General features: G+C 48.7%; 3 protein-coding genes across 8 annotated transcripts in view; 1 reads left to right on the top strand and 2 right to left on the bottom strand.

Annotated features, from left to right (window-relative positions):
- Positions 1–5,515, bottom strand: part of LOC124191138 (putative fatty acyl-CoA reductase CG5065) — a 49,642-nt gene extending 44,127 nt beyond the window's left edge. Inside the window, exon 1 of the mRNA XM_046584152.1 lies at positions 4,881–5,515. The gene's annotated coding sequence lies outside the window, so the exon portion shown is untranslated. The remainder of the gene's footprint in view (positions 1–4,880) is intronic.
- Positions 316–3,961, top strand: LOC124191139 (ropporin-1-like protein). The gene is made up of 4 exons (XM_046584156.1): positions 316–687; positions 1,208–1,337; positions 2,535–2,819; positions 3,556–3,961. Exons 1-4 carry the CDS (start codon positions 560–562, stop codon positions 3,793–3,795), a joined length of 783 nt encoding a protein of 260 aa, XP_046440112.1. The 5' UTR covers positions 316–559; the 3' UTR covers positions 3,796–3,961.
- A 198-nt stretch (positions 5,516–5,713) lies between the features above and the next one.
- Positions 5,714–24,684, bottom strand: part of LOC124191440 (fat-like cadherin-related tumor suppressor homolog) — a 67,388-nt gene continuing 48,417 nt past the window's right edge. For 2 of the 6 annotated variants that reach the window (XM_046584645.1, XM_046584643.1), the window contains 24 exons: positions 24,012–24,228; positions 23,714–23,856; positions 23,364–23,605; positions 22,798–23,229; positions 22,426–22,660; positions 21,190–22,299; positions 20,679–21,078; positions 19,477–19,500; positions 18,587–18,823; positions 18,237–18,470; positions 17,890–18,084; positions 17,304–17,818; positions 17,085–17,229; positions 16,862–17,023; positions 15,902–16,794; positions 13,419–15,812; positions 12,806–13,321; positions 11,577–12,737; positions 11,087–11,495; positions 10,170–10,370; positions 9,501–9,749; positions 8,116–8,280; positions 7,750–7,984; positions 5,714–7,655 (listed from right to left, as the gene is read on the bottom strand). In XM_046584645.1, coding sequence (XP_046440601.1) covers positions 7,184–7,655; positions 7,750–7,984; positions 8,116–8,280; positions 9,501–9,749; positions 10,170–10,370; positions 11,087–11,495; positions 11,577–12,737; positions 12,806–13,321; positions 13,419–15,812; positions 15,902–16,794; positions 16,862–17,023; positions 17,085–17,229; positions 17,304–17,818; positions 17,890–18,084; positions 18,237–18,470; positions 18,587–18,823; positions 19,477–19,500; positions 20,679–21,078; positions 21,190–22,299; positions 22,426–22,660; positions 22,798–23,229; positions 23,364–23,605; positions 23,714–23,856; positions 24,012–24,228 — 10,986 coding nt within the window. In that variant the 3' untranslated portion in view covers positions 5,714–7,183. The remainder of the gene's footprint in view (positions 7,656–7,749; positions 7,985–8,115; positions 8,281–9,500; positions 9,750–10,169; positions 10,371–11,086; positions 11,496–11,576; positions 12,738–12,805; positions 13,322–13,418; positions 15,813–15,901; positions 16,795–16,861; positions 17,024–17,084; positions 17,230–17,303; positions 17,819–17,889; positions 18,085–18,236; positions 18,471–18,586; positions 18,824–19,476; positions 19,501–20,678; positions 21,079–21,189; positions 22,300–22,425; positions 22,661–22,797; positions 23,230–23,363; positions 23,606–23,713; positions 23,857–24,011; positions 24,229–24,684) is intronic. The other 4 variants (XM_046584644.1, XM_046584646.1, XM_046584648.1 and 1 more) reach the window with 4 other exon arrangements.

Genomic DNA, 24,684 nt, shown 5'->3' on the forward strand with positions numbered 1-24,684 from the left:
AGTAACAAAACAAACAACACACAGACACAAAAAAAGGTCTAAATCAATCATTCAGAAAAAAAAGGGCTCGACTATATTAAAACCTTGGGGGTGGTGTGGGGGAAAATAAAGTAAATAGTGCAGCATATCCATCTCAGCGATCCATCCCTCTCTCTCTCTATGTATGAAATGGCCAGGTATTGATTGGAATCAAAACTCCACCCTCCCAGAGCCGTGACGGGTTCCCGCCGTGTGGTTATACGAGACAAGACTCTCACGGTACACACACACATATCGGTTGTCATGACAACCCGAAGCCAAACACAAACACATACATCGCCTATGATGATGGTTCGTCCACATCAAGAGTTACACCCTACTGGTACTCGGCAAAGTTGTTGGCGGGGTTTTGGCTTTTATCTTTAGACTTTTTCCCCAGACTTGTGTGCATATACGACGCCGGCACTCACTACTGTGCCAGCAGCAGCATCCCGTCGAGCTCTTCAAACAGTTGAAAGAAGAATCCTCATTTCCGAATAGGAGAAGTAGTACAGGAAAAAGAGAGAGATAAGACACCATCATGCCCGGATTGAACGGCGTGGCGTATCAGATCGGTAATTGGACCAACCTCAGACCCGAACTGCCCGGAATTCTCAAAGAGTTCGCCAAAGCCGCCATCAGGACCGATCCAAATGACATCGTTCAATGGCAAGTAGCAACATTTCAAGTTGAGACAAATTTCAAACTTTTTTGGGCGGGAAAAAAAAGCAAGTCTGTGGTTATTTTTAAAAATAAATCCCTTTCAAAAAAAGAAAAGAAGAAAATCAAAGCAACAACGACGTACAAGAAAAGGAACCCGGGTTGGAGTGGTCATCCCTTTCAGATTTCCCTTTCACAGACGCAACGGGCGCGGCTTCCTCTCAAAAATTCTTTCATTTTTCGGGTTACAACTCCTTTGATGTGTCACCAACAGCACTTGTACGAGTCGGCCAAAAAAGGGGTTGGATGGGCAGCAAGATAGAAACAGCTGTACGAACAGACCATAAGTCGATATGAAAAAAAAAATCGGGTCAAACAAGAGAAAATCTCATCTAAAGTATTTAGTTGGCAATTTCGTTTTCCATCAAAGCCGGTCAAAAGAAAACTGACTTAAGAAGAAAAACGAAGCAAAAATAGGAATTGGGCTCTGTGACTTGATGTACTGCTTCTTCTACTAAAAATAAAAAAGGTCGAGGGATTACTTCCGGGCTCTGTCCCGCGGGTCGGCGCCGCTAGATAAGGATCGCTGGGAGGAGGTAGTGTCCCTCGACAATCATTCGGGAATCACCGTCGGTCTTCTCAGACTCCTTCACAAGCAAGTACGTATACACTAGATATACATTTACGTATACATTTATACATGTATAAAGCCCCTTCTTAAGCTCCTTGATTTCTTTTCCCTCCTCTATTTTTTCCCCACCAGCGTTCTCGTCCGGTTGCCAAACTTTACGACCGCAATTGTCATCCAATGGGTCTCCTCTTTGACGGCCCGGAGTAGGAAAGTTACAACGTTAGAAAAGAGAGAAAAAAGAAAAGAAAAGAACAATGCGCTTTGGGTGCCGTTAAATCCCCCCCTCTCTCTCGTTGCCCTTCTTCAATCTCTTTCCCGACTAAATTGGAAACTAATGGGGCATTTGGACCTTTTTTTCTCAACAGCCCCAAAACAAACACACACACACACACACCAGGCCGTCCTTTATCCAAACTGTCTAATAAGCCGGCCACAGTGCCCGGGAAGCCGTCACTTGTTCTTGGTCCAGTCGATAGACTTATTTATTACCCAACATATAAAAGTCTAAGCCCCTTTTTTTCTTTGACCGCCACCGGCTGTATCGCCACGTACACACACAAGTTGCCTAGACTGCTGGCCAACACAAGACTGATTGAACTTTGCAAAGCTATCGGATGAGACAGCTCAATGGGCGGCCGGCAAGATTGGTGGTCTCACAGGAAAAGAGGCTACTTTAATTCAACTTGTTTTGTCTCCAATTCTTTTGCGAGGTTCAGTCCGCTTGTTGCCATACGCCAGTAAAAAGACAGAAAAGATCTCAATCCCACGAAAAAGAAAACGAGGAATAATGGCTCCCCATCTCTCTCGTGACAGTGAAAAAAGGGGGGAAAAGAAGCTTTTCTATTCCGGCCGACCGCACAGCAATAGCTCCAGCATGCACACTCTGTCCGCTGCTTCACTTTGGAGCAATCCTCTTACAGCTCCAAGATTTTTTTTTTTTTCAAAAAGGTCCCCGAGCTTTTTCCTGCTGCTGCTGCCCAATTGGCTTAAATTGTGGTGCTTCCTAAAATGAAGAAACAAGAGGGATTTGCCTCTCTTCCGCTTTGCCCTACCTCACACTTGCAAACGCCTTTTTAGAGTCGACTCCTCCCATTTCTCATCCTAAGTGGTGAACAATGTCAGCCATCAGGACGTTTCCTTCATTAGAGCTCACGTGGATTTATCTCTTTTTAAAAATGGATTTTTTTCTCTACATTTATTTTTTCGCTTCCCAACCACCCGCAAGTTGGGTGGCGGTGGCGATGTCAATCTAGGTGACGTAAGCCAACTATGGACGTCGTTGGGGCTAGAGCGTCAACGTCTGGACGACTTGCTCGAGTTGGTTTCCATAGCGACGACGCCCCCGTCAACCAAAGATGAAGAAGGAGGACAAGATTTGGAAACGGAAGAAAACGGAGAATCCGGCGACGGCAAAGAAGGAGGAGGAGTCAAAGAGCCACGCAGTTACGATCCTGCCGCCATCGTCGACTGGAACAAACTACTAGCGCTGGCAGCCGGACAACTTGGCGATGTAAACACGAGACTTTTTTCTTTCATTATTTTCCTTTCGTTTTCTCTCGTCCAACAGTCGTGCCCTATCAAAACTGCGTCTTTACACCCACACGCCCAGAGTCTATAAAAGCGTTTGCACATCGTCCTAGTCCATTTCCAAACTTGTTGGCAGATGGCCCGACGGCGGCGGCTCCCGACTCCTCATCACACTCCTTTAGATATCCTGGGGTTTTCCCTACATCCCCCCCCCCCCTCTCTCTATAGTCCACGAGTCTGTGCGAGAGATGGCAACGGCCAACGGTCTCTCCATTATTCATCCTCATTAAATAGGGAAAAGCGAAAGCGACGACGAGGAGAGAGAGTGAGAGCACAAGATGGAGGAGGACGAGAAAAGAGTATATATACATAATAGCAAGAAGGAGGGTCTTCTGGCGCCATCATTCAAAATGTCAATGCAAGTGAACCGAGCCAGCTGAAACGACGATCCCCCAAACCCCCTATTTACATCATTAGGTTTGATAAAGATAGGAGAGGGGTACTAGGCCTAGGCCTATCGCCTGCTCCTTTCTTCGTTCAACGACGTAACGGTGCCAAATACAACATTGTATCCCATTCGTTGGAGTGAGACGCTGCTAAATTATGTCATACCTGCTGCATGCTGCTAGTGGGCTACTTTTATAATAGAGTCGATGTATCAAATAGCAAAACATTCTCAACATATTTACTTTTCTTTTTGGCAACAACAATCAAAAAAGAGTCTCGGCGAGACTATGGAAAAGTTGTGCACGATCCTGACGACCGACGACGATGGCGGCTCATCGCTGCCTGTAGACACTTTCATCGAGATGTACACTTATCTGGCCAATATCGACGGCGATATTGCCCAGGAGGAGATCGAAGCCGTCGTCGAATACGCCGGACGCGTTGCCCAACTTCAAGACGGCAAAGTCAATCGCTTCAACCTCAAATCACCACTCTGCCCAGCTCTCCACTGATTCTTTCGTCTATACAATCCCATCCTAAATGTATGACCCAAAATTCCCCGAAATAAACCTTTATAATCCCCCCTGGCAAGGACCATTCAAAGTTCTAAATTTGTTGTACTATATACCGAGAAAAAAAGAATACACACACAACAAGTTCTCAATGGCCGCAACAGCAGCGATGATGATGGCATTTCATCAACATTCAACAACAAACGGGGAAACCATAAGGGTTAGGGGAAATGTTCCCCTTCTCTCTCATTACGATGGATAGGGGCAAACAGCTCCACAGATATAGAGTCGCATCACGTTCCTTCTCTTTAGTAAACCAGAAACAGCAGCAAATGAGAAAACTACCAGAACGATGATGATGATGATTCCCTACTCTTCTTCTTCTTCTTTTTTGGCCCCTCAATTCCTTTGTTGTCTGCGGGAGTGAGTCCCGCGGGAAGAAAAGCCAAGAGCAAATAGAAAAAAAGGAAAAAAAAAAAAGAATAATGGTGGCAGTCAACTTGACTATACCTCGTCTCCAGAGTACGACCAACATTCACTCCATCCGGACAGATCGCCCTCATCAAATGCCCCGGATCTCTTTTTCCCATCCCCCATCTTTTATTATTATTTCGACGTGGGCGACGTCCATCTTTAGCTAGCTACATGTCCCCCCATCAGAAAAAGAAATGCCATGGATGTAAGAGCCAAGGGAAAAAAAGAAAAACGAAGGAAACAAATCCTCAACCGATCAACTCAAAATGTCATGGGACATCCGCCAGCAACAAGCGACCCAATTCTTCGTTGTTGGCTCTCGATATCCGGTGGCTATACTTCAAAAGACGACAGCTGTATCTATCAAAACTCGCCTCGGTTTTTGGGTTTTATACGACGTTGTAACTTTAAATTGAATACAACAACAACCGGGAGAAAAAGAAAACAGAAAAACGACATCACAAAGAAGAAACGCAACTCGATAACAATCGACCGAGTCAATTTGATGGGAGAATGACACGGGCCATGAAAGTTGGCGTGTTCACATACAACACACGAAGGTTTTCGGAGAAAAATAAAAATAAAAAAAAGGAGAAATAGTCGTTTCCTACCTTTCGATCGTGCAAACGATCATCATATCCCTCTCGATAATGATGATGGCAGGGGGGAGAAAAGCAAGTGCGTGGGCCCGGGATGGCGCTCGGCGGTTTTCTTTGATGGCCAGTTGTCAGGATCAAAATGGGCGTTCACCAGCAGAGCGTTCACTTTCACCATAGTTTGAAAGTTGTTGTCGACCAAAATTTTAAAAGAAAAATGTGGACGACGGAAAATGACGGGTAGAAAAGAAAAAACCTCGACGTTAAAAAGGAACTCGTGTTAAAAAGCAGTTCACAAAGTCAGCCCACTGCTCCACGTGATTGAAACGAGGCGAGACGACTTGTTGGATCGATTTTCCGATTGTTTGTCCTGCTGCTACTCTCTTCTCCGATGATTTAACGTCTGTTCTCGCGACCATGTGCCAACTCTGCGTGTGTGTGTGTGTGTTTCGTCATTGCTTTTCTCGAGATTGACTTCACCATATCGATCGTTAGTTTTTAGTTTTAGCCAAAATGAGGCAAAAAGAAAACAATAGCACGCATTGGAAACACTGCACTTCGAAGAAGAGATCCACCGTTCACTTGAATGAATAATTTGTCTTGGAGCTTGGAGCTGGAGACGACGTGCAACTTACTGCACGTGGCGAACTGTAATGATCAGCAGAGGTCGATTCTGAGAATGATGTCTAAAGAAAACTCACCCTACCTTCTTTTGTTTCTTCATTTCAAAAGGTTTTTTACCCTTTCCCCCCTTTTTTAAAAACGAAAAAGATGCAAATTTTCTTCAGGGCCACCGCATGGTGGCAGCACACGACCGCCAATTTGAACAAGAAACAAAACGAAATAAATAACATGCGATTTCTGTGTATTTGTCACGAATTTTTCTTTACAAAAGAGATGGAACCATATTTATTTTTTGTTTTGTCTTAAAAAAGGTAAAACTGTACAACAATTCTCCACTTTATTTTTTGAAATACCCTTCAGTCAATTTAATTTCTTTTTGTTGTTTCCTAAAACATCCACACACCATCGACGCCGTCTAATGTACAAATTGGATCAGAGAGAGAGAGAGAGAGAATAAGCAAACAAATGGGCGTGCAAATATAACCCAAAGTTGGAAATATAATGCTCCAAAATATTTCCCCACATTTCTCTCCCTCACTTTCCTTATCTTTTCAATATTTATAGAATATATACGTCTGCTGAACAGGCTGGGTAGGGGTGGGAGGAAGGCGGAAACACAAATATATACGGCAAAAAGGATTGTTTTTAGATATGGCTGGATCGAGTGATTCTCTCTGAACTCTGTTGCCGCCAGCTCGTTTCAGTTTTACCCCGCAACTCACCGAGAGGGAATCAAACCAAAACAAACAGAGGAACGAAAATAGAAACAACGAAAAAGAGTTATCAGCGGAGAAGAAAATCAAAATAATAATAAAAAAAGGAAAAAGCCACGTGCATTGATGATTGCAAGAACACACGATTGCGTCGGTATGTACGAAAAACCAGAAAAAAACAAAACAATTGCAACTTTCATTTTGAAATAAACAAGAGTCCACGCTAGAGGTGGGGTGAAACAACCTTTCCCAGGAGGAATATACAAACCGAATGAATAAAAAGGTCAGATCGAGAGAAACAATTGAAATAGTGAAAAGACAAGGGTCGTATAAAATCGGGGAACGAGCTGGACCGTGTTTTCTTTCCTTCCGTGATCAAATGGTGGGGGTTGGGGGTAGGGAGACCAAGAGAAGAATCAACATTGCACGTCATACATAACGAAACAGGATCGTCCATATACACACACACACACACACACCCTTTTGATGGGATTATCCACACAGAGAAAAGTCTGGGACACAGGAGGTTTCAATCACGGCAACCAATCTACATACATTACTTTTTACAGTTTGAAAGTTGTTGTTGTTGTTGTGTGTGTGTGTGTGTTGTGTTGTTTTGTGAGTGGCACATTTGACGCGTACAGCTTTTCACGGTACAGCAATTTTTTTTCGCTCAAAATTCTTCGTCTGCTTTTTCTTCAAAATAAATGAGGCGACACAATAAAAGAAGCTCATCAATAAAATCACGCCGCCGATCGCCGTCGTCGTCGGGTGTGAATTGTTGCGTCGCAAAGGAAGAGGGGGGGAGCAAGTGCTGGATTGGGAGGACGGCGAGATCTGGCAGATTAGGTCGGCGAATGGGTTGCTAGATCGGTCCGCCGACAAACAATGGAAATGGAAACAGAGTGGGAGGGAAACCAGGCACTGCAAGGCCGTAAGGATAACATCCAGACCCGAGTCGCATTTGCAGTTGAAAAGATCTTAGACGTCCGTCTGGATGGGTTGGCCCGGTTTATGGATGGTTGTCATCGCCGTCGGCATCCTCGGTCTGACGTCCTCGCCTTCAAATTCAGAGTCTTCAATGTCGCACAAATTGGAGACGTCACTGCAGGATCCCATCAAAGAGGAAACGCGATCGTGAGCCGATTGAGTTCCAGCCGAGGCTCCGGTCCCTGGTGCCCGCAAATTGGCCGACGGTCGATGGATTTGACTGGCGAACGAACTCGAAGATGACGGGCTGCTGTCGTCGTCGTCGTCGTGGTGATCACCCAACCGGTTGCCGAAACCGTTGCGCTGTCGCCCGTTGTTGTTGTTGCGGACTGGCGACATGTCCTCGGCTTCCGTCTCGCTGGCGATGCTGTAAGGGGGCAGGTAGAGATTAGGGTGGCGGGAATAGTTGCCGGGCGGAGGTAATGATTCAGAAGGCGCTTCGCTATCGCTGCATCCTCCATCGCTGTTCCAAAAATAGACAAAGGCCATGAATATCCGAATCGACGCAATTTGACACACGCTCATCGCTCATCTAAAATGCAATGAATATTTCATACCTGTTGGGTATGGACACGACGGCCAAGTCCGACAGACGCAATCCGCTGTTGGCTAGAATTTCCTCGAAGCTCGGCGGTTGGCGCGACCGGAACGGATTGGTGCCGTTCGATCCCATTTCAATGTCAGTGCCGCAGTCCGAATCCAGCGACCTGAATCCGTTCAAAGTTGGAGCCGCTTTAGGATCCTCCACCAAAGTGTCTAGGTCGCGTTCGGGGCTGATGGTCATCATCATCCCTATTATCAAAAAAAAAAAAAGAAAAGACAAATATCCACATTATGTTAGATATAGTAGACAGGATAATTAGAACCATCACAAATAATAAAGGGCGAGGATGGGGTCGGACAAACGACGTCAAGGACCGTACCGTTGTGAAGCGGGTCGTGTTGGTGGGTGTTGTTGCCGTTGGATTCGTTGCTTTCGTTGCTATGGAAACTGGAAGAGTCCGGTATCTCGGAGCCTGGGACTTCCGTGATGTTGGGTAATGGGTTCTGGCTCTGATTGGCCCAATCGGAGCAGTCCCAATGGTAACCTGTTTGTTTCATTCAAAACCGAGAGATGAGAACATGTCACACAAGAAAAATAAATAAAAACGATAGATTCTTCAACAGTGCTACTTTGAGACTAATAGCCGAAAAGTAGCGCAAAACTCCACTACTCTGAGACTAAGCTGTTGTGTGTGGATTGAAATGTGGTAAAACTCGACAATGAATTTCGAGCTCAGAAGCCTGAGCTTTTCCATTCACTTTCTCGTTTGAGACATGCATAGTTAGTCTCTAATTGCAAATGTTCCCCAGCACCGCTAAATAAGCTGATGAGGCTGGCCTTTTTCTTTTGATCTGTCCAACTTCAAAAGGCTCAGCTCTGCTACTGCTATTCATCCGGTGGGTGAGGAACACGTTATTATCAATATATACAGATACATGTAGCTGGGCATTTGCAGCCCGAAAGGAATCAAAAAGAGAAAAAATAAGGGATCATAGCTTTGGTATATAGTAGTAGGTAATAGTCGAGATTGGAAGCTGAGCGGAAGGAAAAGGAGAGCGGGGCTGTGCATTAATTAGTTCGTGCCTGACTGTCGAGCCATATTTTGCTATCCCTTTTCATTTTTTTTTAAATACGAGAATTATGTTTTTTTTTTAAGTAATGGTAAATGCTTTTGAGAAAACAAGGCGAAAGAATGGTGGGGGGGCTTTGCCGACATGCCATTTAAAAGTGACGCAAAAGAGAAAGCTTGCGTATAATAAGAGAGAAGAAAAGGGAAGAAATAAAAATGTAAACGCACTTGTAGGGCGGATTTTCGGGCGGATGCGTGCGACTGCATGCAAACACAAATGTGAGAAAACATGTAAACCGTCAAGAATCACAAGTGGAAAAACAGATAGAAAACACACGTTTCGTGAGTGTCTCGCCAAAGTGCATTGAAGGGAGTGCGACAAAATTCTTTCGTTCAACGGAGAAGAGGGGATGCGCTCACTATGAAAGGAAAAAAAAAAAAAACAAAACAAAACAACTGCTGTAACCTCTACTATAATCCCGTTCGATTAGGGAAACCTTTTTTTCGAGCATAAGAGAGAGGGAAGCCGTGGCAGGGCTGGAGGTGTGCGGGTTGAGCCAGCAGCGACAAAAGAAACACACACACAAACAAACTAAACCAAACGCGTGCACAGGCAAACAAAATTGGGTTTTTGCTCAGATTGTTTCGTTTCTCGTATTTTTGGTTTGTCGTCGTTGTTGTCGTCGTTTACGTACTCGGTGATGGCCGGCTGAGCAGGGCGGTTTGCCTCATCAACGTCTGTAGACTCAATTCAAATTCGGCATAATCCCTAGGCAACGGCGGGATAGCGGGAGGACTGGGAGGCGGAGTAGGCAGCGGGGAAATGGAACAGTTGTACGACGACGAGACTCCCAGTCCCGCCGCAGAAGACGGCGGTGCTGATTGCGTCACCGCTTGTGGACTCGACGCCCTCAAAGCATCACGTTGAACGCCTTTTTGTTTTGCTATTTCGTGATTTTTTTTTTCATTCGAGATTTGTGTTTGTTTGTGTGTGGAAGGTCGATCCGTCATTTCGTTAAACAAAGACGAAGATCCAAAAAAATAAATAAAAACCAAATAGAAATAAAAGAAATGAAAACTTAAAGCTGCCCGTTATTTCGTCCCTTAAAATAAATTAAAATGATGACAAAGAAAAAAAAAGAGTTGGGAATTCGGTTCGGCTAGGAAAACCAATCAAAGATTATCAAAGTCGTCCCGAGAAAAACACAAAAATGGAAAATACAGAATAGGGAAGACGACGGAGAAATAGTTTTGTGTGAGTGGTAGAGAGAAGAAGAAGAAGAAAGAAGAAGTAGTAGTAGTAGTGGTAGTAGAAGATGTTCAGACGATAATAGCTCTGAGAGATTGGGGACTATTAGACGTACGCGCACAATCGTCGACGTTGGCGGAGACTGTCGGTGAGACCGAGGACGCTGTTGTCGTGTCCTTGTTTGTGCTTTTGACGTTGCTGAGCAAAAGACCTCCAGTGTGGCCGTAGTGGTTGCCGTTCAGATGATGGTGGTGATGGTGATTGTGGAGGCTCCTGTTGGTCGCCGATCCCGTCTCGCTGCATTTGCCTTTCAAGTCTGAGGGGAGATAGGACATAGGATCAGACGATTTCCGTGACATTCCCCCGGCTGGTTTTGACATCAGCAGACCGTGAAATTGGCAAGGCAAAATTTAAAAAAAAAAGGGGGGGAAATGGGATGTGCACAATATCAAAGGGATGTACCAAGTTCTAGTCAACAATTGCAAGGCAGTAGCTCCAACGACGAGAGGGAAAAGAGAAACTAATAATCAACATCAGTACGGCTAGGAGACGACCCAATTGCTGGACAATAATTCATTCAACAGGATCAAAGACAATCGGTCCGGTCGGCTATATACTATATGCGTTGTTGCACATTGACTTGATGTCGAGACTCGTGGCGAAGTCGAGAAACTGCCATGTTCACAGATCAAAGCCGACGATATAGAGTCTCTCTCTCATCCGACGTCACTAATGAAACGCACAAGTTGCAACAAAAGGAGAGACGAGTCCCGAATCAAAAGGCCATCGACCAAAAGGAGGGGGGGGGGGGGGTCGGTTATAAAGACGATAAGACTTACTACCAGAACTAGTAATTGGTACGAGCCAGCGCTGCCAGGGATAGAGGCGATAGATCGAATCAAGAGAAGATCGAAATGTGGTACGTACATATACGTATTATATAGAAGGAGCAAGGTAATAAGGACAAGGTATTAAGAGTTTGGGTGCGTTACTCGAGAGTCTGATGAAAACAAGTTTCAAGCCGTGACGTACCATTGTGGATTTTAGCTGCCTCGTAATAGGATCCTTTGAGATTGCTTTCCAGATCCGACCAGCGGGGCTTGTGCACACTGTCCGAGTCGCTAAGGGCGTCGAGGGCCGGCATCAGGAGAGGAGGCGAAGAGAGACAACCTCCGCCACCCATTACCGATCCGCCATTAGAAGCCATACCGACCACGGCCGGGCGGTTCAGGTTGGGGTGGTAATCGGGATTGTTGTGACCACCCACGCTGCCCATTCCGTTGCCATTGTACGGCGGCATGCCCAGCATTGGATACGTTTCCAGCTCGTCAGCCGCCGAGCCGTAGCTGCGGATCGTGTCCAGGTTGTTGAGAGGAAGGTAAGTGGGCTCGCTCACGCTGGGCGTGTAGGAAGCCGGACGAGGAGGCAGCATAGGAGGTACCTTATTGAAAATCAGGGAAAATTCAATTAGCAATTATTCAGGCAAGAGATTATAATAAGGCAGGTAAGACAATTTTGTTACCTGATTGGTGGCTTCCAAGTTACTCATTTTGGATCCGCGTTTGAATTCCGACAAGTCCATTGGCCGGGTCGAGTTGAGTGGCACCATCTCTTTGCCGTTCGAGTCGTTCATGCTGCGTGATCGATGGCTGCCGCGGGAGCGCTTGCTCTTCCTCCACCAGCAGCTGACCAAACTGATCAAGAAGATGAATCCAATGAGGCCGACCACGAATCCGACAATCTCCAGTAGCGAGAGATTGTTCAGGAACAGGTTGGAGGTGATGAGATCGTTCTTGAGGGCCAGCTCCGTGCAGTAATGGCCGGTGGCGTTGATGGGGCACAAGCACTGGAAGCTGCCGACGATGTTGACGCAAGTGCCTCCGTTCTGGCACGGCGAAGGTTCGCATTCGTTGACATCGACGGAACAAGTGTCGCCAGTGAATCCACGGCACTTGCAGATGGGTCCCGTGCCACCTTCTTCGCAGATGCCACCATTTTTGCAAGGATTGGGATTGCAGTAGCGGCCGTATTCGCAGCGTTTGCCGCTCAGCCGGGCAGGGCATTCGCAACGGTAGTCGTTGTTGAGGTTGTAGCAGCGGCCGTTGAAAAGACAAGGCGAAGAAGCGCATGGATCGCTGTCGATCTCACAGCGGGAGCCCATGAAACGAGGCCGGCAAGTGCACTGATAGCCGGGCAGAACGCCGACCATTTCTGTACAGGTACCGCCGTTCATACAGGGCTGAGTGCCGCAAACTCCGGGTCTTTCGAGCGGAACGCGGCAGACGAATTCCACGTTGGTGAACCTCTTCAGCGTGACGGATTGACTGGCCGAATTGGGATTGAGGCTGTTCAAAGAGGAAGCGGGCGAATTGCTGGGCAGGTGCTGCGGGAGGAGATTGTCGTTGAATCGGATCTCGTCCAGGCAACCGACAAAGCCCATGCGGACGTCGTCCAAGGTCCGAACTTCGGCACCGAAGAAAACGTAGTCGCTGATGGGCTCCAAGTTGAGGATGTCGTTGACGCCAGGAGCTTCACCTTGGGACCGATACGATCCGTCCACCGTCAACTCGGCCACTCTGCCGTGACGCTCCAGTCGGATGTCATGCCAGGCACCGTCGTTGACATTCAATCCTGTCACTCTCACCAGACCTTCGCCACTTCCACAATCGAAACGATATTGAACCTGTCGAACAAAATAGGAGCCATTTCAATTTTAAATTTCAAATAATTTATCAATGAGTTAGTTAGTACCTCTCCGTTGACGATCTCCAGGATACTGTAGTCGATACGACCACTAGCAAACATGACGTTTCCTGTCGGATGAACAGTCCGGAATCGGAGAGTCAACAAAAGGTGACGCTCGATGGTGGATCCCAGACTGTACTGGGCGTATGACTTGCCAGCAAAAAAGATGGGATGACTGGGTTGGTAGCATCCGGAAGCGGCATCCTTACACGAAGTAATCTGAGTCAATTCGTTGACGCAGCCCGGATGGTTTTCGGGACAGCGACACGAATATCCGGGCAGACCAGACTCTGGTCGACAGATGCGCGAGTCTGGGCAAGGATTGCGGGCGCATTCGTTGGCCACAACGTCGCACTTCTCGCCCGCGTATCCGTCCTTGCACATGCACGTCGGTTTGTATTTGTGTCGGGGCGCCACAAAACTACTTATGTCCGACGTAATGGCCACCGTCATCGTGTCATCGAGAACAACTCGGTCGTAGCACTTGCCATTGGCACCGCAAAAGCTCGCCGTGCAGAAACCCTAAAATATGTACAAAAATAACAAGAGGGATTGAATTTCAACCGAAGCCATTCAAAAAGGTTGCAAATCATTGATTTTTTTTTCTCTTTTTATTTACCTGGACAGCGCCGGAGATGCGGTGATGATCGATAGTTGCTTCCAATTCCGCCACGTTATCCAACAGCTGTTTGCGAACGATGGAAGGCGGGTAGAAACCGCCTGACGGTTTTTGAACCGAAAACAAAATGTCCACGTTGGGTCTCGATTGGCGGGCAGGATCGCGGACTCGCCACATGGGTTCCAGACGGGTCACAGCGGCCGTTTTCCTCAGCGGAGAAGTTTCATCCGCACGTCTGGTCCGGTTATTCACGCCTTTCGACGACTGTTGACCCGTCGTCACTTGCGGCTGGATGCTGATGATGAAAACGTCTTTGGTGCGGACGTTCATGATGTTGCGGACAGCTTTGAGGAAATTCTTCCGGTAGCTGGTGACGAAATCGTCGGCCGTGATGTCGCGGACCGTCAAGATGATGGCGTTCTGCAGCGCCTCGTCCGAGATGAGCACCACGTTGACTTTGACGGACGAGTAGGTGAAAAACTTGCCGTCCGACACGGACACGTTAACCGTGTAGCCGCCAACGTCCAGCCCGGGCTTGGCGATCAGCGTTCCGTCTTCCGAGTCCAGTTCGAAAAGAGCTACCGACGAGTGGTGATATCCTTTCTCCTCGACCAGCGAGTAGACCAACGTATCGTAAGGATCTTGATCGTTGACGTGAACGCGGCCAATCACTCCGCCGGCGTACTCGTCCAGGAAAGAGTTGATGTTGATCTCCAGCGGCGTGATGATGGGCGGATACTTGGACTCTTCAATCACCTTGACCAACACCCAAGTGTCCGAGTAGAGTGGCGGACTGCCGTTATCGAAAACGACAATCTGCAGGACGTAGTGATCGCGGACTTTGTGATTGAAACGTCTGGCCGTTCGCAAAGAGCCGTTGCCGTCGATCCGGAACGCGTTATCCACATTGCCAGACCGGATTTCAAATGTAAAAGGACCGGCGTTGGTTGGTCCATCTGCGTCCGTCACCAGCAGCTTGAGAATGACGAAACCGAGAGGCTTATCTTCCTGGGCGATGGCAGTGTAATTGACCTGGGAGAAGGCGGGCGGATTGTCGTTGGCGTCGGTGACTTCCACTGCTACTAAGACGTTGCTGGCCAAGGAAGATGGCAGCCCATTGTCCCTGGCTTCGACTTCCAGCATATAACTAGTTATCAGCTCCCTGTCCAGCTGTCCAGACACGGTCAATAAGCCGGTGCTGCTATCGATACGGAACTGTGCATGCCGGTCGCCATTGAGGAGCGTGTAGGTGATCCGCCCGTTGTCTCCGCCGTCCAAATCGACGGCGTTGAGTCGCAAGACCGTCTCGCCTATTATGGCGTCTTCACGGATAGCTGCGCTGTAGCTGGCCTGTGTGAAGATGGGCGGATTATCGTTGCTGTCCAGCACAGTGATATTGACGGCTGCGTGATTGCTGAGCGGGGGAACGCCACCGTCGAGTGCCTGGACGGTCAAATAAAACTCTCGGGCTCGTTCGTAGTCGAGAGGTTCGGCCAAACTGATGACGCCGGAAAGCGGATCGATGGCAAAGTGACGGTGTTCGTTGCCTCCGACAATCGAGTACTTGATCTCGGCGTTGACTCCAATGTCCAACGAGGTGGCCAGCACGTTGAGGATCTCGGCGCCGATGGCAGAGCTCTCGGCCACCGAAGCGGCGTACAATTTCCGACTGAACTGCGGCGGATTATCGTTTACATCCGTCACAACAATAGTCACGACGACGGTTGAAAGTAGAGACGGGGTGCCCAAATCGATGGCCGACACTGTCAGATTGTAGGAGGGGACAGTTTCACGGTCCAATCCTTTGGCGACCGTCACGATTCCGCTTTCGGCATCGATGGCGAAAGAGTTCTGGCCGGCCAAAGAGGTGGTCGACGTCACCATGCTGTATCTGATCTTCCTGTTGAGTCCGAGATCGCTGTCAGTGGCGTGGATTTTGCCCACGATGGTCCTCAGTTCGGCATCTTCCGGCACGGCGAAAGTGTACCAATCCTGGTTGAAGCTGGGCGCGTTGTCGTTGACATCCATCAGAGCGATGACCACCTCCGATGTGCATTCCCATTGAGGTCGTTCTCGATCCTGAACGTGGGCGGTGAGAGTGTAGATGGGTCTAGTTTCGCGATCCAGGGGCTTCAAGGTTTTCAGTTGCCCGGAATTGGCGTCCAAAAAGAAGTATTCGGCCGCTTCGCCCGTCAGGTAGAATTTCATCTTGGCGTTAGCCCCTTCGTCGGCATCGGTGGCCCGCACCCGAACGATAAAAGTCCCAGGAGCGGTGGCTTCAGACACCAGCTCGTGATAACGGTGTTGAGTGCACACAGGGGCGTGATCGTTATCGTCCAAAATGTCAACAGTGACGTGGGTGGTGGCCGTGAAGAAGCCATCAGTGGCCAGCACCTGGACAATGAGAAAAGAATTTAGTACGTGAAACGACCGAAAACAGTTAGGCAGTAATCGTCGGTCGAGAAACTAAAAAACAACTTTACCTGGAGACTGTAGGAGCCGATTTCTTCACGATCCAGCGCTCTTTCCACATAAACTTCGCCCTGCCGGATGCCAAACTGAGATCGTGGATCGCCACTTACAATGTAGTACTGCAGCTGGGGTTGTTGTTGGTGTTGCATCGAGGAAGACGAGGAATCGGAACGGCCCTGCTCCCGGTCACGGTCGGTGGTTGTGAGTCGTACGACGACCGTGCCCGGAAGGGCCTCCTCGTTGACGGCGGCGACGTAGTGACTCTGAGAGAATTGCGGAGGGTTATCGTTGTAATCGCGCACTTCGATCACCACGGCCGTTGTGGACGTCAGTTTGGCCGGCGTGCCGTTGTCGCTGGCGATAATGGGCAGAACGTAACGATCGCATTCTTCCCGGTCCAAAAGACCCAAAGTGGTGATCCATCCCGTGACAGAGTCCAAGCGGAATATATTAGCCAATTCCGGCGCCATATTGTGGCCAAAGGAATAGCGAAGATCGCCGTAGGCTCCGGTGACGCGGTCTCCGTCCATGGCCGACACTCGGATTACGCTGCTGCCTTTTTCAGAGTTCTCGGCCACCACGACCTGGTAAGGGTTGCTCTCAAATTCCGGCGGATGCTCGTTGGAATCCAAGACTTGGATAATGACTTCAGTGAAGGCTATGACGGGCGGCGAGGCGTCGGTTGAGGCTACGACAGTGATGATGTGAATGTCGCACGTTTCGCGATCCAGCGGCAACGACAAGTAAATTTGACCCTGGTCATCGACAGAGAAGAATGGCGACGGCAGGTCTTGGTCGTCGTCTCTGTTTCCGCCCTCAATGTCGGGATTCCTTGGGGCCGGGACGATGGTGTAGTGCAGTGGTTCGCCACTGCTCACCGCTTTGACTCTCGCAATGGTCGTACCTGGTGAACGAACCGCAGTTATGGATAACTTTTCTCGTCTACTATATCTAGTCCTCGATATCCTTACCAACTGGCGCTGATTCGGAAATGAAATATTTGGAGGAAGTTCTCTCAAAAGTGGGTGCTCGTTCTTGCGGATCGAGGATTAGGACGTCGACTGGAGCTTCTGTGCCCAATACCGGCGATCCGTGATCTTCTGCTCGAACGAAAAACTGGAACACTTCGTTGGCTAATGTAACAAAAACGAAAGTATAAAAATTCAGAATAAAGGAATTTTGAGAAAATTATACCAAGAGCTAGAGCGTTTTGTTTCAAGAAAAGTTCGCCGGTTGACGGGTTAATATCGAACGTGTCCGACGCCCGGGTTCCATTCGATTCGTAAATAGAATAGCTGATCTTTGCGTTGTTATCCACGTCTAAATCTATGGCTTGGACCTGCAATTCCATTAAAAGGCAAAAAGTTAAGATTTGTTCAATTTCATCAAAAAGACTTGTAGTCTGATTCATACTTTTAGGAATGGTTGTCCCACAGAATAGTTGGCGTGGATGTTGGCTCTGTACTCAGCCAGGAGGAACTTTGGACGATTATCGTTGGCGTCTCCCACCTTGACACGGAGAGTCGTGTGACCCGACTTGCCTCCTGCATCGAAAGCGGCCACGGGGATCTCGTAGACTCTGCGGCTTTCGCGATCCAGCGGCCGTCGAGTGAAAATGTCGCCCGTTTCGTCGTCTATTCTGAACGTTTCCGTCGCGAAAGTGGACAGGATTGAGTAGGTGATGTGACCGAAATCATCCCTGTCCAGATCGGTTGCATTCAATTGGATGACCAGCGTGCCGGCCGGAAGATTCTCCATCACTTCCACGTCGTAGAGAGGACGAGAAAAGCTGGGCGAATGCCGGTTCGTCGAAAGTAAATCCACTTGGAGCGAGGCGAAACTTGTGAAGACTCCGTCACTGACGCTGATGTTCAACAAGTAGTTGGGCTGCTCGCCGAATCGGTGCAAGTTGCCCAGCGTCACCGTGCCTTTAGTAACAAATAAAAAAACAGTTAACATCAATGCGATGTTTATTTATTAAATCGAATTAATACTATACCTCGTTTGGAATCGATGTTAAACATTTGCTGATCATTTCCTCCGGTTAGTGAATAAACTAATCGAGTTTGATCGGAGACATCAGGGTCGGTGGCCGTCACCATGGTGACGAATTGGCCTCGTTTGCCATCCTCGCTCAGGACGCAACGGTAGGAGCGCTGTTCGAATTGAGGCGGATTATCGTTGACGTCCTCCACTGAAAGGTCAGGCGAAAAAGATAAATCAATAAAAAAGCGAGAACCTATTTCGCCGTTGAAAGTTGAGAACACGTGTGTTCAAACTTCTCGAGGCCGTTCATTATTTTTCCTCTTTTTGTTTTTTATTTTTTTTGGGGTTTAAGCTACAAACCTCTGATCCAGATGTGAGCTGTGCTGGAGAGAGACGGGTTGCCCTGGTCAGAAGCCATGACGAGCAGATGGTGTAGTGACTGCGTTTCACGGTCCAGCGAGCGCACGAGAATCAACGTTCCGTCTTCCGGGTTGATGTGGAAGAACTCGGGCGAAGCCGCAGACACGGCGACGGCGGCATCTTGGCCGCCGTTGGTCTCGGCCAGCAGTCGGTAAACAACTTGGGCGTTGATGCCTAAACCACCAGAAATTGAATGAAATTGAGTTGTTCAGAAAAGAAGAAATCAAACTGGAAGAAATTTTTATGTGTGTGTTTCTCCCGGGGTTTGTTTTTATCGTTCGGAATGTTACCAGAGTCGAGATCGTGAGCACTGACGGCCAGGACCACAGTGCCGGAAGGCGTGGCTTCTGACAGCGTGACGTTGTATTCGTTGTTGCTGAATTCTGGCGGAGAGTCGTTGGCGTCTTCGACGCTGACACTGACAGGCACTTCGGAATGGGCGCCCGACACGCTGTCGGTGGCGCGGACCAGCAACTCATATTTGGATCGAACTTCGTAATCCAGTCGATTGACGATATAAATGAGACCTGTGAGAGCAAGCGAGAGCGCCATGACAACAGAAAAAAAAAGAAAAAAAGTTTCATAGTTAAGTAAAGGTGCGCTTGATGTGTACACAGATTGCAATTTCCGGCCGACACCAACTCACACCGGTGGGCACAAATCAAAATAGCTAGCGCCAAGCCTCGTGCAAAAAATAAAATAACAAATAGGGAAAGAAAAAAAATACAAAATAAAAAGGGAAACTATTTAACGCCTTCTCTAAACCGTGACAAGGTGTGTGTGGGAAGTTTCCCATCACCACCAGTAAATTACGACACGCTCGACCAACCAGTATGGCGACTCTATAGTACAAACATACCACTATGAGGCTCGCAAAAAAAACAAAAAAACAATACGAGTAAGGAAAAAATGTGACAACAAAAGAGGAATAAGCTAAACAATCGAAACAAAAGGCGACAGAGTGAGAAAAAAATAAAAGGCGGTGGTGGGTGTTGGGTATAGTGAGTCGGAAATGTCGCAAGCAAGTGGTGCGTTGTGTTAGATCCGGCAATCACTAATAGTGCGACCAACAAATGGAATAAATGATGTTATATAGCAAAAAAAAAAAATTAATAAACAACCAACACAATAAATAAAAGAAAAAAAAAAAGTGGTGTCAGTTTTTTTTGGGGTTACTTACAAGGCCCGTTTTCCGAGTTGTGGGCTGAATGTATGGCGACAGAAGTCGAATTTGTTTTTTTGTTTTAACAGGTGAGAGATAAACGGGAAGAAAAATAAATCAATCAATATTCAATTTTTAAAAAAAAAGATTATCGAAAAAACAATGAAAGTGGATGATTTCTCGATTTAGTCGGTGTTAGAGCGCGAGTTTTCGGTTTGAATTTGAAAGCCGGGGGGAAAACACAATGAAGATGAATTGTTAATTCGGAATGACAGTTTGGTTCTGGTAATATTTTGATTAATAGAAAAAATACCTATCTCATTCCGTTATTATATTACACATATAAAAAGACTCTTGGAATATTAATGACTGCGGAAAACGTCGAAAGAGAAAGAAAAACAACCGCCATTTTCACTTGCATTATACGAAAGCCACCGCAACGGAACGGATCAACTCAAGTTGGTTGCCGAGTCTGAGTATTTCCCATTCCGGGAGAAAACGATGAAAATCATCATCATCATCATCTTTTTTTCATGTTGATCGTTGTTGTTCTGCCCCGATCGACCTCATCGATCATAAGGACTGGACAAAATGGAGGAGAGGTGGCAAGAGCTTGAGGTGGGCCCCGAAATAAAAATAAATAAAAAGTAAAACGAAAGGGGAGAGGGGAAACTATTTCTTTGCCCATTTTCAAACTACTTTTCCAGCCGGTTGTTGATCTACAACTAGAAGACGACGATGACGAGAAATTTGATGGATGCTGACAAGAAGCGCTCGTGGTGTGTGGTTTCTCTCTCTCTCCTTCCATTTCCCACTTGCCCAGTCACGTGCGCTCCCCAACCGTGTGGCACGCCAAGGATGAATTCAACGATAAATAAATCAACCCAACCCCAGCGCGACACGTAACGCTAGCGATCAGCAGCCCAACTAACCAACCCAACTCTCGCCACTACACGGCCGGCATAGCATCCAGACAGAGACACACACACAGGGAGAGAAGAAGAGCATCAACCTTCCTACCCAGGGTAGTGGGTTTTGTGGTTTTGGGGGGGATATCGGACGGACACAATAGACAGACAACCCGACGGACGCATAAGTAGAGAGAGGGCAGGGCTGGGAGGTGGGAGGGGTGAAAAGCCAACGAGTGATGGATGGACGGATGTGAACAGCAGACAAGACAAGAAAACAACAACAACCGGCGCTGTTGTTGTGGTACGGACCTGTGTTGAAATCGACGGCAAACTCCTCGCCCTCGTTGCCCGACACGATCGAGTAGATCAATTGCCGGCCCGAGGGGCTCGACGCCTGGACGCTGAGGACGGGTGAAAGTGGATCGGCGCTTTCCAGGACCGAGGCCGAGTAGTACTGCTGGCCAAACACCGGCTGGCTCTTGCTGACGACTTTGACGCGGACCAGAGCTTCCGATGAGAGCGGAGGCGTGCCGCCGTCGTAGGCCGCCACCACCAGCTCGTAGTCGCTGTGACCCTGCTGGCCTTCCAGGACGTGGCGCAGCAAAATCTCGCCCGTCCGCCGGTCTACCCTGAACAATTCGCCGCTGCCGCGCAGCAATTCGTAGCGGATGTCGCCGTTTTCGCCCACGTCCTTGTCCATGGCCTGGACCTAATTGAATGATTCGATTAATCAATAAGGTGGCCAGGGGGTGGTGGTGTTAAGTCCGGCAGCCGATGAAGCGGGCCCGGTAATTCAATCAAAAATCGGCAATGTACTCACTTTGGTGACGACGCTGCCTTTGGGGGCCTCGGAGGAGACGACGGCGTAGTAAGGCAAATTGAAAAAGGCCGGCCGGTTGTCGTTGATATCGGTGACTTCGATTTCGACGCGAGTGTGGGCGATGCGGGGCTTCTCGCCGTCGCCACGCTCGCTCCTCGCCTCGACGACGATGACGTAACGCGGCTGGACTTCACGGTCGAAAGGCACCTGGCCGATGGCCTGGACAACGCCCGAAGTGCTGCCCACCTGGAACAGGCCCTGCGGATTCAGGATGGAGAAGGTGACGTGCTCGTTGAGGTGGGTGCCCAGGACGTTGAGGGCCACGATGGTCGTCGCCCCGCGGGTGCTGTTCTCCGTCACGTAGCCCGTGTACTTGTCCTGAGCGAAGGCCAGCCCTGACGCCAGCATCTTCTCCAGCTGGATCTCCACTTTGGTGGCCGTGCTGAACTTGCCGTCGCTGACGCCCACCTCCAGCGTGTAGAAATTGCTGGCAGACAGGCCGTCGGCGTCGGAGACGCTGATCCAGCCCGTTCGTCTGTCGATGGAAAACTTGCCGGCTCCATTACCGCCCGTTATCTCGTAAGTGAGCGTCGAATTAATGTCGACATCAGGGTCTTCCGCCCGCACCCGCACGACGGCCACTCCGGCGAACGTCGGCAAAAGCAGCGAGGCGCTGTACGGCAGCTGCTGGCCGATGAATTTCGGCGGCGAGTCGTTCACGTCCGTGATGACAATGCTGACACGGGCCACTTGATCCGAGTTGCGCCTCGGGCGGCCATGGTCTGACACCTGGACAGTGAACTCGACGCGGGCCAGCTGCTCGCGATCGAGCGGGGCCAGCGTCCGCACGGCGCCCGTATTGGAGTCGATTGCGAAAAGTTGGGCGGCCCTCGGCTCCACAATGTCGTACGAAAGGAGGGCGTTGACTCCGGAATCGCCATCTCGAGCCGAAACGACCAGCGGAGCGGAAGACAAGCGCTGGAAGACCAGCGATCCGGCCGCAGCCGCCTCCGAGATCGTCCCTTCGTACAGCTCCTGGCTGAAAGTGGGCGAATTATCGTTGACGTCCGATACGTGCACATGTACCAGGCAACGAGCTGATGAGCCGGCCTGTAATCAACAAATGAAGCGAATGAATGATTAGGGCGTGGCAACAAATGTTCAAGACACAACACTTTCTCTCTCTCTTTCCAGCTCTTAGACTCGGCATGACAGATCTACATAGCAGACACGTACCATATTCATGGCGCTGATGCTCAGATTGTAGTGCTTGGTGGTTTCGTAGTCGAGTCCACCTCTCGGCGACACGACAATGATGCCCGTGCTGGGATTGATGGTGAAGGAGCCGTCGCCGTTGCCGTCGGTGATCTCGAACAACAAGCTCGAGATGGATCTACCCTCGACTTGAATCACAAAAGTCCCGCCGCTGGCATCCTCGAACACGTCCGCCGTGTATTCGCTCTGCAAGAATCTGGGCAGGAAGAAAAACAAAAAACAAAATAACAAATCCGAACGAGAAAAACAAGTTTGGAACTAAAAACTTTTAACGAGGTTCCTTGTAACAACAACTACAACAACTACAACTAACAAAAAAATCCTGTTTCATACTTGGGGGGATCGTTCTCGGCCATAGTGACGAGAATGTGGACTCGACAAGAGGTCGAAAGTGACGGCGAACCTCCATCAGAAGCCTTCACTACCAGCATGTACTCGTGAGCCGTGCCGACGTCCAACGGTTGATTGACGCGGATGAGACCCGAGTCGGGCTCGATGACAAAGGCCCCGCCCACATTGCCGGAGCTAATGGAATACGTCACTTTGGCGTTGACGCCGCGGTCCTTGTCGATGGCCAGCATGACTGTCACCACCGAGCCGACGGCGGCCGTCTCGAAGATGCGCACCTGCACCAGTTCCGACATGAATTCGGGAGTGTGGTCGTTGTGATCCGTCACGTCGATCAACAGGCGGGCGAAATTGCGCTTGGACGGCGTCCCTTGGTCTTTGACGGACACCGTCAGCAAATGTTGAGCCATCGTTTCCCTGTTGTGTGCAAAACAAGTTATGTAAGCCAAATTGATCCGCTGATTTCTGATTTCTCCGAACCGGACAATTTCCTCCGCCAATATGGCGTTGGGTGTCCGGTTGGAAAGCTGTGAGTTTAGTTCTCTATTTACCGGTCAAGTTTCTCAGCCAAAGTGACGACACCGCGTATGGAATCCACTTTGAACTTTCGTAATGAGGAAGCGCTGGAAGCGGCGTGGAGAGCGTAAAAGACTCTCTTGTCCTGGTCGGCGTCGGTGGCGTTGAGTGTGATAATCTCCGCCCCAACTTCGGCGTTCTCAGACACTTCGGCTCGATAATGTTGTTCAGAGAAAACGGGCGGGTGATCGTTGAAATCGAGGACCGTTATTTCCAGCTGTGCAATCGAAACAAAACAAAACAAAAGGGAATCCAATGTCCGCCGGATTAGATGACCGAGTTCCTCCCCAACACGAGCAGAAAAGTCAGCGAAAGAAATGGAAACCTGAGTGTAGATGGTGTTGTGGCCGTCGGTGATGCTAATGTTGAGCGAATAAGAGGATTGCTGCTCCCAGTCGAGCGGCTGGGCCACGTAAACTTTGCCGTTGCCCGTTGTTTGCATGGCGAATTTGTCGCCGATATTTCCATCTGTCCACCCGCAATAAATACCAAAAAATGAATTTAATTTACATATATTAGCTCAATTTTTCTTTAAAAAAAGAAAAGGTGTGAAATCGGATCGGGCTGCAAGGATTAAAAAGAAATAATAAATGAAAAACGAAAAGCAACAAGCCAAAACAGACCTTCGATCTTGTACCACAACATGTCGCCGTCGGGGTCGTTGGCGGTAATGAAGGCGACGGCGTGACCGACAGGATCGGATTCCATGACGTCAGCTCGGCGGCTGTTGTCCGTGCTCAGCTCGGGCGGATTGGCCGATTGCGAAGGCACTCCGATGACGGCCACTGAAACGCGGGTGGTGGCATTGCGAGCCGGGCGGCCTCGGTCGCTGGCTCGGACCTTAAACAAAAAGGAAAAAAAAAATAAAAACAAAATTCATTTATAGACCGCCATTCGTAAAAATAACGCCATTAGAACAACAACAACAACAACAACAAAGGCGTATCGGAATCTCCAAAGGAACAAAAGAAAAGGGAAACATCAAATGCGGACGATAAAATACCAAAATAAAATGGAAAAAAAGGAATCTAAACTAGCGGATCGATTTCTATCTGTATTAGGCCGGCATGTTGAAACGACCTCTTTCACAGCCTTAACTTGGACTCTCTCTCTTTTTCTCTCTCGCCCACTCTGCATTGGCTCTATTAGCATTGAATGGATTCATTAAACCGGTCGTAAAGACTCCAAGGCGGCCAATAACTCGCGACGAATGGCCCTGCCGCTGTCACACCGAGACTTTGTCCGACATCAAACGCCTAACGGCCATTCGATCCCGTTAGTCGCCGGGGCCGCTAA

The sequence above is a fragment of the Daphnia pulex genome, chromosome 3 (genome assembly GCF_021134715.1).
Source record: "Daphnia pulex isolate KAP4 chromosome 3, ASM2113471v1".
In the NCBI taxonomy this organism is placed as follows: domain Eukaryota; kingdom Metazoa; phylum Arthropoda; class Branchiopoda; order Diplostraca; family Daphniidae; genus Daphnia; species Daphnia pulex.

Bases quoted from the DNA above. Each gene is read 5' to 3' on its own strand.
- LOC124191139 (XM_046584156.1), top strand. From the start codon at position 560: ATGCCCGGATTGAACGGCGTGGCGTATCAGATCGGTAATTGGACCAAC. The intron at 1,338-2,534 runs GTACGTATACAC...ACCACCCGCAAG, and splicing joins TCAGACTCCTTCACAAGCAA to TTGGGTGGCGGTGGCGATGT. The intron at 2,820-3,555 runs GTAAACACGAGA...CAATCAAAAAAG, and splicing joins CAGCCGGACAACTTGGCGAT to AGTCTCGGCGAGACTATGGA.